Source organism: Chelonia mydas, chromosome 13, assembly GCF_015237465.2.
Source record: "Chelonia mydas isolate rCheMyd1 chromosome 13, rCheMyd1.pri.v2, whole genome shotgun sequence".
NCBI lineage: Eukaryota > Metazoa > Chordata > Testudines > Cheloniidae > Chelonia > Chelonia mydas.
Genome location: NC_051253.2, coordinates 31,228,311 through 31,241,428, shown reverse-complemented (window position 1 = coordinate 31,241,428; position 13,118 = coordinate 31,228,311). Strand labels below are relative to the sequence as shown.

Genomic DNA, 13,118 nt, shown 5'->3' with positions numbered 1-13,118 from the left:
TGACTAGAGCTGTAGGGGAGAAGGCGGGAGCATCCTAGCACACCCAACATCTACACAGAACAACGGAATGGGGGGAAGAAGAAGGGGAGAGCTGTGTAGAGGAGAAGTGGTTAAAAGGCCCAGGGAGCTGCTTTTGAAGAAGGCAGAGTGAGGTGGAGAAATCTTTTGAGTAAAGATTCAACTAAAGAGAAACAAGGGAAAATGACAGTGAGCGCCTGCTACCCCACCCCCCAGAACAGGAGAAGTGGGGGAACCAAACCTCCCAAAGCAGGGTCCCTGCCCTCTGGGGGAGTTCAACTCCCCAGATTTCTGCTGACCAGCAGAACGCTCTCATGGGAGGCTGCATTTCACACGCATGTGTGGTGTTGGGATAAGTGGGTTGTGGTGTTTTCCGTATGCTGCATGTTCAGCTCAGTCTATGCAGCTAAATCCAGCCTCCCTCCAGGTGTAAGTGAGACTGAGGCATGCGTGAGGCACAGGCGGTTCAGCCTGAATGAGATGAAGGATAATGGAAAATAAAAGCACAAAGAAAACGCAGTAAGGAGATCTGTCAGCCTGTCGACGATGGACAGCTGGTCACAAACAGCTGCATACAGGGACTGTCCCTTGTAGCTTCAATGAAAAATAAGCAAAGCTCTCTCAGGGGGAGTGTTAAAAGAAACAATCAAACCAAACCTAGCACACATGGCCTGTGTGAAGGGCTGACGCTCAGCTGGGCAGCTGGTCCATGGGGCTCAAGTAGGATGACCAGACAGCAAGTGCGAAAAATCGGGACGGGGGTGGGGGTAATAGGAGCCTATATAAGAAAAAGACCCCAAAATCGGGACTGCCCCTATAAAATCGGGACATCTGGTCACCCTAGGCTCAAGCACCGGCTAGGAATTAGTGTTTGGACTGCACAATCTGGGCCACGTTGCCACTTGGTATAACTCCATTCTCTGTCTCATCTGAGGCCATATTGTGAACCCCACTCACATTAGCGAGCAGTTACTCATAGTTAGTGGGTAAACTCACATAAGTGACTGCTCACCAAAGTGAGTACGGGGTTCACAATCAGCCCTTCAACTGTGAACGCCTTGGTTCAGGGGCCACATTGTCTTGCGTGGCCTGTGCAGCTCTGAACATGCTGCTGGAGCTCCTCGGAACGTGCTAACAGTGGCTGAGTGGTTGGTCCAGTCAGTGAGGAAAGGGGGGCTCAGAGCGCACCCCAAGACATGAGCCTCGCACAGCTGAAGGCCTGACAGAAGGCAAGAGCTGGTCACCCTTGAAAACACCTGGAGTTAACTCTCCCCCCAGACACACACGGTACCTTCAGGGAAAGCCTCAGGAGGGACCTTGAAGATCTTGTTGTTCACTTTGACCTCCTCCCGCCTGTACTCTGCCGAGGGGAGAGAGCTCTTCTTGCACAAACTCTCCAAGATCTGGGTGGGCTTGAAAGCATCTCGCCACATGTTATAGCCATCTCTGTGGGGAGGGGAGAGGAGGTTCAAACGTACACGATTCTCCCTGGTGTAGCCACGATAGATAATATTTCTACTGGGATGTGAGAACTGCCTCCTCTGGCAGACTCTCCACTAGGCGGGTGGGGCTGCCAGAGTACTGCGAAAGCGCTCCCTATAGGCTCCCTAGGGAAGGTTATGAAGCAAGCTGTTGGCTTATCAAGAGACTAAGAACCTCTCCCTCTTGGATAATGAGGCAGTAACAGGCCCATGAAGAGAAATCTCCCACCTCACTTCACCCATTAGCCAAATAAAAGCAACAGAAGAAATGACAGCAGTGATCTTTGCTGGGAAATTCTGGATGTATAGTTGCTGGAGGGTGTCCATATACATGGGGCTCTATCCAAAGTGATAAAGTCCTGTCCTCTCTTGTAGAAATGGCAAGCTCACAGGCAACCTGTTCTGTTCGAACTTCCAAACTTCCCTGCATTGAAATCATTATCTTATTCTTCTGTGGCTCTTTTTATAAGGGTCTAAACAACTTAGCAAGACAAAATCTGCCCCAGTACAACTGAGTGGGGGCTTTCGAGGGGTGGGGGGCAAAGATTAGTTTAGGAACCTTAATATAAATGTAACTGAATTTTTTGTTTGGGAATTACCCCAGTTTCAAAAATGTTTAAGGAATGATCATGATGATGACTGATGTCAATGGATCATTACTATATTCATGAATAACTAGTATGAATGTATTTGTAGTTCATGTTATAATAATTCTTGGCTGCCACATGCAAAATGTACCAATTTTCAAGAGATCTCTTCAGAGACTTGGGCTGGCCAATGTTGCAGCACCAGAGATTTCAAGTTTGAGCCTCTCCTGCAGACTCGCTGGTAAATGTGCAGGTCTCTGCACACACACACCAATACATGCATTAGTTTCCTGGAGCACATCCAGATTTCTGCATTGCTGATTTGCATTTGCTCTGTCACTTAATTAGTCCATTTGCATTAAAAGTTGTAATTTTTTTTTAAATGTAGAGCCCTTTTGTTCAATGGCAGCCCGTTGTAGGGCAAGCACCACCCCCACAGCTCCCATTGGCCGCCATTCCCGGACAATGGGAGCTGCAAAGCCAGTGCTTTGGGCAGAGGCAGCCTGCAGAGCTGCCGGGCCATGCCTCCGCCTAGCAGCTGAGCGAGGGGGATGTGTGTCGCCACTTCCGGGGAGCCCCCCAGGTGTAGTAAGATGAGGCCCTGACACATAAACCCTTGTATCAGAGGCCCGGTATGAGGCCTAAGGCCTGAGCTAAAGTAATGGTCAAGACTTTGCTAACATAAAGCAAAGTTAAGCTGTGAGCCAGAGGCAGACCCTGCTCACAGACGCTGGCAAAGAAAGGGCTGACGTTGCAAAAACACACATATCTAAAAGGTACTGGACACTAGAGATATAAACATATGCCAGGATGATACCAGAACACTCCGATACTTGCACTTTCCACACAGATAACAAGGGACAGGCGGACCCATCCTAAAGACAGGGGCAAAAGGGTAATATGGTGGATAGAGCTGTTTTGTTCGAACCAACATGTACAAGGTGAGAGGCGGCACCTTACAGCGTAGAGGGGTTGCACCTCGATATGTCAGGAGTGATGTGTAACTTGTTTGTACCTGTGTATAAGAATGCATCCCTGGGGCGGTGTCTCTGACCAGCCTAGGGGGCAATGGAGTGTCCCACCACTGACTGAGCTGTGTCCATTGTCAGGGAGCACATATGTACTAGCAGAACTGTAGACATCTGATCCGGGGAGCTAGAGACTGTGTTTTGTTTGGCAATAAACCTGGCCGGGTGCCTTCGTACCTTATCGGAGTCTGTGGTCATTGGGGGTTCTCTCGGGGTCTGCTGTGTCAGCGATCTGTGCAGAGCCAGGGCAGCACACAGAGGGAGCACACGCACGCAGTCGACTGTTATCAACATTGGACAGAGCAGAGCACCACACCGGTGGCGTCTGACAACACCAGGTAAGAGCCGCCCAGAGTCCGCCTCACCTCGACCTGTGCCCCAAACCCCTGCCCCCTCCCACACCCAAACTCTGCTGCGGTGGGGAGGGTGCCCCAGCAGTGGCCGGTGTTCCTGGCACAGAACATTCAGCAGCCCACCCAGCTATAAATGATGTAGCCCTGACAAAGTCCTGGACCAAGGGAGAAATCAGGATGGAAAGGCAGAAGAGGTCCATTACCACCTGTTATGCCGTTGGCGTGGCAAGAGCTGGTGTCTGCATCTCCCTCATTGGCACCAGACTCAACGGATGCCCCAGAGCCGGAACCGGAGCCGACAGTTCAGGGACTCTCCCTTCACTACACAGTTGTGGGGAGCAGTTGGAAGGACCTGCTCTATCCCATGTGCCGGGAGGAACACCGTGCTGGTCCATACTCCTCCTGGAGGAGGAAGAGTCTCCCTGAGGCCTGGAGTGGTCTCGACTGGTCTTACGAGACCATTTCCTCGGTGCACTCGACGGAGAGTATCTTCTCCATCTCCTGAGAGAGGCACCAGCTCCAGAGCGTGAAGTGGCAACACGCTCTGAACCTGAGGGCGACCTGTGAGCCAAAGCAGGCCGCATGGCCTCTTCAAGCAGGTGATGCTTCACATGAAGATCCCTCGCTCCCTGAGTCCATTAGGTGAATGATTTACAAACTGAATACCACGTCTTGACGTGCGCTTCGCCTAAGCAGAGCAAGCACCTCATGTAGGGGTCGTTGTTACAGATCGCTCCCCTGCACAATGGACACTGTTTAAATCCTGGTGAAAACTTAACTATCTCTAACTATATTAACTCTAGGGGACTGTGAACTAACTATATACAGCTATCTACAACTTAAAGGTCACCAAAAGGGATAGGAATTGTGAGGTTAAGAACCACAGAGCTCGACTCCAGCCACAGCGTTAAGAAGGAACTGAGCGGGATCAAAGTGGCACCGCCTCATATAGCCAGAGGAGGGACTATGATCACAAGTCACGAGCGCCACCTCCCACACGTACTGCTAGGAAAATTCTCTGGCTTCGGTGCGCTGATCGTGCAAACACCTAAGTGGAATACATGGCTGCATCTACTTGACGAAGAACCAAGGCTGCCTTTCCAGAGAGTCCTGTTGCCCTTCCTCCCAGGGCCACACTCACCACTGCTTCTCTCACTCTCTCCTGGCTTTCTGCCTCTCACACACCCATACACACAGCTACAACCAATCAATGCCCCAGGCCCTGCATTTGCAGTCAATCCCAAGGGAAACCCCACAGCTCACATAACTTAACTTCTGCTCAGGCCTTGCCATGCTGCCAGTGCTTGAGCAGTGGCTTATACTGTTTCCGCTGTCACTACACAAGGGGGCATTTAATCGCTCCCTCCATTTACATTGAACAAAAGGTGCCTAGCACACCCATAAGCTTTAACTTCAGCCATGTCTACACCTACAAGCTTACAGCAGCAAGCTGTATGATACAGCTGTGCCGCTGTAAGATCGCTCCTGTAGCCGCGTTATGCCGACGGGAGAGAGCTCTCCTGTCAACGTAATAAAACCAGCGCAATGAGCGGCAGTAGCTCTGTTGGCCGGAGAGTGTCTCTCACTGACACAGCACTGTGCACAGGAGTGCTTATGCCGGCAAAACTTATGTCGCCTGCGGGGGTGGGGGAGTTTTTTCCACACGCTTGAGCAACAAAAGTTTTGCCAACATAAGTGCTAGTGTAGACATGACCCAAGTCTGTGACTGATGGCAGCCATCAGCACCATCCAGCATAACATCAGCAGGGCTCCATGCTACGTAACTAGAGTGCTTGAGTTCATCCAGAAGTGATGGGCTGGACGCAGGAAACCCTGGATGAAACTCTCAGGCCAGTGTAATACGGGAGATCAGGCTAAATGGTCATAAGGGTTCCTTCTAGCCTCAACATGGATGATTTTATGAAAGAAAGACATATATGCCAGCCCCGTGTTCTGGAACGTACGTGTCATACTGGGAGGCCACTCCGCAGTTAGCTCGGTGTTTGCTGTAGAATCGGTTCTCCAAGTCAATCTTCGTCTCCCCAATCAAGTCATCAGACCCAACCAAATCATGGTCAAATATTGAAATGGTGAGTTCGGATTCCATCGGAAAGGATATGCTCAGTTCCAGAACTCTGAATACAAAGCAAAGAGACACTCAGTCAGCAGAGAGGATGGAAATCAAGCACGTTTCCCTCCCTGCCCCGGCTCTGATGGCAGAACCGCATGTCTGTGGGCACAGTGCTGGTGAAGCTCCGGTCTTCCTGCCCCACAGAACTCGCCAGCTCCTGAACAAGCTGCCTGGTGCTCCCCAGGAAGGAAATATCTAGAAGGGGCAGCACCTTCTCCTGTCTAATTCCCTGCTCCAAACACATTGCCACACACAGGGCTGGACACTCCTGGTTCTGTAACCTCAGCAGAAGCCGGGCAGCCCTGATCAGCAGGTCCTTTTACTTCAAAGAGCTCATTGTACACCATTCCAGTGACTCTGCTCTGTGTTTCAATGACAATGGGATATAATAGGCTGCCGGGTTACAATGGCCTCCCGTTACTTTCCCCCGCTTTGGACAAGCTAAGATCTCCACCCAGGGTACAATTCAGTGAGCCATCTGCACCACATTCATCCTGACTGTGTGTGCAAACCTGGGGGCACATCCAGGAGCACATTTGTGCGTGTGGAACTCTGCCCTCCATTTCTAAATGTTTGCCCCAAGGATTCCCTTGGAGATCAGACCCTAGAAACCACGGCCAAGCTCCGAATCCCATGATCCTGAGTCCGCAGCAGCAACACAGCGAGCGTCCCCACTGGAGTCACAAACACACAAAGGAGCTGGGGCCTGCTGCTGCACAGATGTTCCTGCACTGTCACGATGTGTAATGCTCCTCTGGTTTTGGCTGCCAGGGGCCTGGGGTCTCCTTTCTCCTCACCATTTCTTGCTGTTCGAGAAGAGGCCTGGGGCTCTCCTTTCTTCCCCTTGGAAAAAGGGGTTTCCCTGCTCTCTGTTCCCTCCTGAGTGTAGGTTCTAGAGGTACTATGCTGCTTTGCCTGTATCTCAGGTATGGAATTTAGGGGTGCTTCTGTATCAACACCCCAGATGTTCTGCCTATATGAGTGGAAGGCCAGTCAGACACATGCACCTACAGAAGCCCTGGGCAGAGCCCATCAGAGCTGTTGATGTGTGAGACATAGTCCCTGGCTTCTCGAGATAGCGCTACACAACGTGCCAATGTAACAGAGTCTCCAGTGGACAGAGAAAGAAGCCCCGATGTCACACTGAGCTCAGAGTGTTGGCTCTGTGCAGCGACCCAGCCATCAGCCTTTCCAAGATGCACCAGGGAAGAGGCTGTTCCCATTAAACATGACCCAAGATAAAGCTTGCTCCTTACTCGCCAAACACAGGATTGAGCTGCTTAGGGATGTAGCGGTCCTTTGTGTCCTTCTGCTCTTGCCCAAGCGTTACCACCACATAGGGATCTGCCTTGCCATTGGAGTCTGCAGGAGCCAGGTTCGTTGCCTAAAATACACAAGACAAGAGGCGCTGGGGCTGACATCCACAGCCACAGCCGTGACGTCCAGGCCAAGTGAGAGCACGTGCAGGGCACAGGGCTGCTGAGGAGTTTCTGAGGTGGAGCACCGAGACCTCCGATCCTGTCCGTCACAGGCAGCAGATGAATCTCTCGAGGACACGCTAGTCATGTATCAGTACGGAAGCCCTTAGCCAGGGAGCGAGAGCAGAATTGCCAGTTCATCTCCCAGGTACTGCCTCTGGGCAGAGCATGGGGAATGCCCCATAGGCAGTTCCAGTGCCCTTTGGAGGTTCGGGAGTGGGCAGATTGTCTCCCTAGGGAGGACGGTGGAAACCCCAGCACTTCAGACACTTGACTCTAAACTGGACAAAGCTCTAGAAAAGATCCTGTGGGGACCAATGCTGCTATGGGCCAAACGGCTGGCTGGAAATGAAGCGACTAGTTGGGACCCAATAGCAAGGGCTTCTCCAGTCTCAGTTTTGCTGGTTCCATGAATACAGGCTGTGGGATGGCCAGGGATTCTCTAGCTGCTGATCTGGACAAGGTCTCCAGGACTCAATGCAGTCACTTACCTTAACAATATAAACTCGGACAAGCGCCTTGATGGGTCTGTTTCTGGGAACACCCTGTGAGATCTTGTGCTCTGTACCTGCCTCCTCAGCAGGATAAACAAAGAATGAACCCTGCAGTGGAGACATTGAACAGGAACAGCAACATTGTGGGGATCAATACCCTTCTACAGAAAATATTTCAAGCAAATTGTAATGCCCAGGATTTGATCCGTAGCACCGCCTCAATTTTGTCAAATTGAAACTGGCAGATTACATGTGTGTCTGTGCCCTGTACCAGGCCAGATAGCCCCTGGCTTCTCGAGATAGCGTTACACAACGTGCTATGTTCCCAAAGAGACAGCCAGGGCCTCTCTCACACACTCAGGTCAGCAGACTTGATCTTCTTTCCTAAGAGACAGGCTACTCTGCAGGGAACTTACCCCCATCCCATGACAACCTGGGGCTGGCCTGCAGAGGAGGGCAGGGAGCCAGGCTATTCACAGTTACCTCCTAATCACTCCTCTGAAGTCAGTCTCGGGAGCAGACACTTCAGGAGACCATGGATGAGTGGAAAAGGCCTTTGCTGAAGGAAGGACTTCCAAAGTAATAGTACAAATTATAACTAATCATGTGTCATGGTAGCATGCAGAGGTGCCAGCCAAGACCTGTATAGAGTCCCTACCCCAGACAGCTTCCCATCTAAAGACTAGTGACACAAGTGTAACAAACAATCAATCAGAGGGAGGAGGGTAACAGAACATATGTCCACACAGGCCAGCACTGAGGATTACCTGCTAATTCATAGCCCGGGGTGTCAACACAACACAGCAGACCCATGCCCTCCCCTCCAACTACTTTGATGCACATTATTTAAGCCATCTTTAGGGCGGCACCATCCAGGCATGATCCAGGTTAAATTTCACCAGAGGCAGACAATAAACACTCAGCAGTAACAGAACACTAAATACAGCTAAATACTGCATCAAACAGACCTTAAACTAAAGCTGGCAGGCCCCAAATGTCAGGGAGAGGAGGTTTTGTGAGCTCAGAGACACTGGAGAGGTGGGCAGAGCCACTGTGGTCTGTGGTTAAGCCTCATGCATCTCCTAGTAGCGCAGCGGTACACAAACTTCTCCTGTCACGCCCCCTCCCCCAGCAGTAACAGAATCTGTCTGCGCCCCCCCCTTCCCCCCATTACTGCACAGCTGGCTCAGCAGAGGAGCTTGGGCTGAAGGCGAATGACAGCAGAGCTGGCCTGGGTGGATTGGAGCTGGGGCTGGGGACGGAGTGGAGCTGGAGCTGGGTGGATTGGCGCTGGGGCTGGGGCCAGAATGGAGCTGGGGACGGAGCTGGGGCTGGGGACGGAGATGGAGTGGAGCTGGGGGCAGAGCAGAACTATGTGGCGCTCCCTCCCCACCCCCTGTGGGGGCTGGCCCTGGTCCCGCTGCATGCCCCTCCGAACGTTCCTCCGTGCTCCACTAGGGGGGCATGCCCCACAGTTTGGGGACCACTGCCCTAGGGGCTACTGCTTATTTCGGTTCCATGGTGCCCAAGGAATGGCATGAAACTTCTGCAGTGCAGATCTGCCATGAGAATTTCATGCAGGAGACTTTATGCTACAAGGCATTCCTCCTGACTACACGCTATAATGAAGGAATTTAGTGTCCCAGTTCTTTTCTTAGTGAAGGATAAAAGGATAAAAATGTTCCAAAATGTTCTTACGCTGCAAATTGCTTTCCCCTCTTTCATGCATTGCTGTCATGCATAACATGAATGGCACTCAAATGACACAGTACCTTATACTTCCCCACAAAGTTCTCATCCTCATTTCCGTCCTCATCCTCATCCGCCTTCCCCCGATGAAGTGGAAAGATATACAGCCAGTCTTCAAAATTATCAAACTCGTTTTCCAGCTCTGAGTTGTAGATCTGAAATAAACTGCAAGTTATTTAGGCTCTTTCCTTCCAGCTCAGTCTCCCCAAAGGGAAGGAAAGAGTTAATGTGATCTAAGGATGATTTCCCCCATTGACCACATGGCCCATTCCCGCCCTGGTTCTATGACATTTCGGACCGTGTCCAAGGGAGATGAGGGCACTCAGCACCGAGCCGGACCAGGCACTTTGTTCCGGTGGAATCCCCATCAAAGGTAAAGGGAGTTGTGCATGCAAACAGATGGCAGGGCTGAGGGTCAGCATTCTGATTCGCTTTTCCCCTTTAGGATCTGTGCTGTCACAACTGGGGGGACGTAAGGAAGAAGGAGCAGGAGGGAATAAGCTGAGACAGAGCAGATCAGTCACCCTCGGAGACTCACCTGCAGCGTAGCTATGAGTTTCCTTTTGGGCCGCACTGGCTCAGCTTCCACCATCACTCCATTTTCCGCTTCCACATCAATAGAGTCCGCATTTAAGTTCCCTCCATCTACAAAGGGCATTAACAAGATCACTAAATGTCCTGACTTCTCCAAACAAGGTATTTTTCTCTCTGATTTGTATGTCACTCCATGACATAATCTCAGCAATAGTTTTTGCTTTCAGACAGTCGCTTGAAAACACGATAAAATATCATTGTGCAACGTGACAATCAATGTCTTGTAAGAACTGTCCTTGAAAAGCATTTCCACTATTTACCTTCATGGAAGAACATGGGGCATTTGCACAGCACAGAGGCCAGCAACAAAGGAGACAGAAAGTCACTGAGGACTTGGTACAGAAAGCAGAGCGAATGGCTATTTGCCTACTGTCCAAATGGTGTGTCTGGCATAAGACTAGGAGAGATGACAGTGGCTGGGCAGGGGAGGGTCTGTGCCAGGGCTTGGGTATAGTAAAACAAACAAAGAGATTCTGAAGCAGTTGGAGATCTGTTGACGAAAAGCACTGTTTTATCAGACTGAGGGGCACAATCTGTGTGAGCCAGGGAAACTGCCCAGCATCAATCTCTCCAGCCCCCAGTGCTATCAGCTTGGGGGCTGTACTCTGCTTCCAAGTGGACAGCTGTCTGAAATATAGCACCAGCATGTGCAGGGGCCTCTGACGTCAGGTCAGGATTTGGAAAAGCCAGCAAAGCCTGTGTTTGCCTGGCTGGTCTGAGAACTCACCTGCCTCATTCGGGTCGTCGTTGTCCCCATCCTCCTCGTCACTATGGCACTGAAACACACACACACGTTACCACATTGCTCAGCCAGCGAATGCTCCTAGCCCATTTCATGCCAGAGTGGCCCCTCCCCTGATAACATTATTACCCGGGATTACCAGATTGATTAACGCTATGGGGGGGGGGGGCACAGCACGGTAGTTACGTGCTGCTGGGTTCAGCTCATGACCCAAAGCTGCCCAGTGAACAACGAGGCAGACTGTAGAAAAAGAACCTCAGAGACACTTCTGATTCTCTTGGGGCCGATTGGAGGATGGCTAGGAAGGAGCAGTAAGATCCCCATTACTGCAGTGTGACTGCCCAGGACAAGTGAAGCCATGTGTAACACCCCCCACACACACACGACTTTGGAGCCCAAATCCCATTTTCAAGAGTGACATAGGCACTTCGGGCCAAATTCAGAAGGTACCTAGGTGCCGCTTCGCTCAGCACTGCGGCACCAACCCCTGGGCACCCGGCCACCCAGCCGAACTCTCAGCCCTGAGCTAGGTGTCCACAGGGTGAGTAGGGGATTCTCAGCATACTGAGCTGGGAGCTGCCTTTGCAAACCAGCAATGAAATGCTGAGACCAGGGCCAGAGCTGAGGGGCTGGATCCACACAAGTACTGCGATATTTAATTCCCACTCATCTTGTGGCTGTCATGCCAATAAGGGACAAAGGAACTGAAGTGACAGACCATTACCTGGTTGCTCATTTCCTTTAAGGACTCATAGTACTTAGACCACCAATCCAGTTCTTCCAACTCTGGCTTTTCCTCCTCAAACTCATCCTCCTTCTTTATGAGTTTATTGATAGGAATTTTCTTCAGAGGAGCCTAAGAACACATAACAAAGGGCTGAGAATCAGGAAAGGGCCAAGCACGGGTTTCTGTGAGTCATATGTAGTGGACTGTATTGGTGCCTGATATTAGAGAGGCTTTGTCCCGCACCACCCCAGGGGCTCAGCTTTCCCAAAGACCACAACAACACGTGGCTACCTGTGGCTCAGGTTTTGTGCATTTCTACCAAAGCCGCACTATTCCCACCAGAAAGACAATCCAAGGTATTAGCGATGCCAGAGCTCCTGGCTCTCTCAGCAAGTGCAGGATAACAGCACACAGCGAACAGGCAGGAGCTATGCGGAAGAGAGTCCATTAAAGTAGGTACACCAGTTTGACACGAGAGCCCTCCAGGTGCTGCGCAGGGTGACCATGGATGAAGGCTATCTGCACCTGGGGGACAGAGAATTAGACCTTTCTAGGACGGGCCCTTTATGGATGTACCATTCATTCCCCAGTGCACTCTTTCAGATTAAATATTCAATCAACAAAACCTTTCCGTCAGACACCAGCTAAGGCTGCTGAGTGAAAGTAATGCTCTTCCCGATCACGTCATTTACAAACACAAACCCCAAGTCACAAGGAGATTGGACTAGGTTCTCTGGCCTGCTCTGTCCTTCGTGGTGTGGGGACGGCATTCAGCCCTAACTCCCTTGCTGGGGATACGTCTAGCCTCAGGGAGTCCCCAGCAGCCTCTGACCCACAACTGTGCTCCAGCTATTCCCAGCTGGCAGGTGGCCCCTTCGGACCGTTGTCAACGGATGGAAGCTAGAGCAGCCTCCAGGCTGGTCTAACCTGCTCCTTGGTTGAGACGGGGCACAGAATCAGGAAGGCAGAGCCAGTGCCCCGACAGCAGCCTGTAGCCAATGATTTTAGTTTATTGTTAATTTATTTTGTGGTTAGACAAATTAGAGGACTGGGCCAAAAGAAATCTGATGAGGTTCAACAAAGACAAGTGCAGAATCCTGCACTTAGGACGGAAGAGTCCCATGCACCGCTACAGACTAGGGACCGAATGGCTAGGCAGCAGTTCTGCAGAAAAGGACCTAGGGGTTACAGTGGACGAGAAGCTGGATATGAGTCAACAGTGTGCCCTTGTTGCCAAGAAGGCTAACGGCATTTTGGGCTGTATAAGTAGGGGCATTGCCAGCAGATCGAGGGACATGATCGTTCCCCACTATTCGACATTGGTGAGGCCTCATCTGGAGTACTGTGTCCAGTTTTGGGCCCCTACAAGAAGGATGTGGAAAAATTGGAAAGAGTCCAGCGGAGGGCAACAAAAATGATGAGGGGACTGGAACACATGACTTATGAGGAGAGGCTGAGGGAACTAGGATTGTTTAGTCTGCGGAAGAGAAGAATGAGGGGGGATTTGATAGCTGCTTTTAACTACCTGAAAGGTGGATCCAAAGAGGATGGTTCTAGACTGTTCTCAGTGGTAGCAGATGACAGAACAAGGAGTAATGGTCTCAAGTTGCAGTGGGGGAGGTTTAGGTTGGATATTAGGAACAACTTTTTCACTAGGAGGGTGGTGAAGCACTGGAATGCGTTACCTCAGGAAGTGGTGAAATCTCCTTCCTTGGAAGTTTTTAAGGTCAGGCTTG

At 51.0% G+C, this 13,118-nt stretch overlaps 1 protein-coding gene across 1 annotated transcript in view; it reads right to left on the bottom strand.

Moving 5' to 3' along the window:
* The window catches only part of LOC102930838 (fer-1-like protein 4), a 108,713-nt gene that overhangs the window by 19,427 nt on the left and 76,168 nt on the right, over nucleotides 1–13,118 (bottom strand). The window contains exons 31-38 of the mRNA XM_037877122.2: nucleotides 11,380–11,511; nucleotides 10,641–10,689; nucleotides 9,858–9,964; nucleotides 9,343–9,474; nucleotides 7,568–7,678; nucleotides 6,855–6,982; nucleotides 5,432–5,602; nucleotides 1,310–1,464 (exon numbers count right to left, since the gene is read on the bottom strand). Of these exons, the coding sequence (XP_037733050.1) occupies nucleotides 1,310–1,464; nucleotides 5,432–5,602; nucleotides 6,855–6,982; nucleotides 7,568–7,678; nucleotides 9,343–9,474; nucleotides 9,858–9,964; nucleotides 10,641–10,689; nucleotides 11,380–11,511 (985 nt within the window). The remainder of the gene's footprint in view (nucleotides 1–1,309; nucleotides 1,465–5,431; nucleotides 5,603–6,854; nucleotides 6,983–7,567; nucleotides 7,679–9,342; nucleotides 9,475–9,857; nucleotides 9,965–10,640; nucleotides 10,690–11,379; nucleotides 11,512–13,118) is intronic.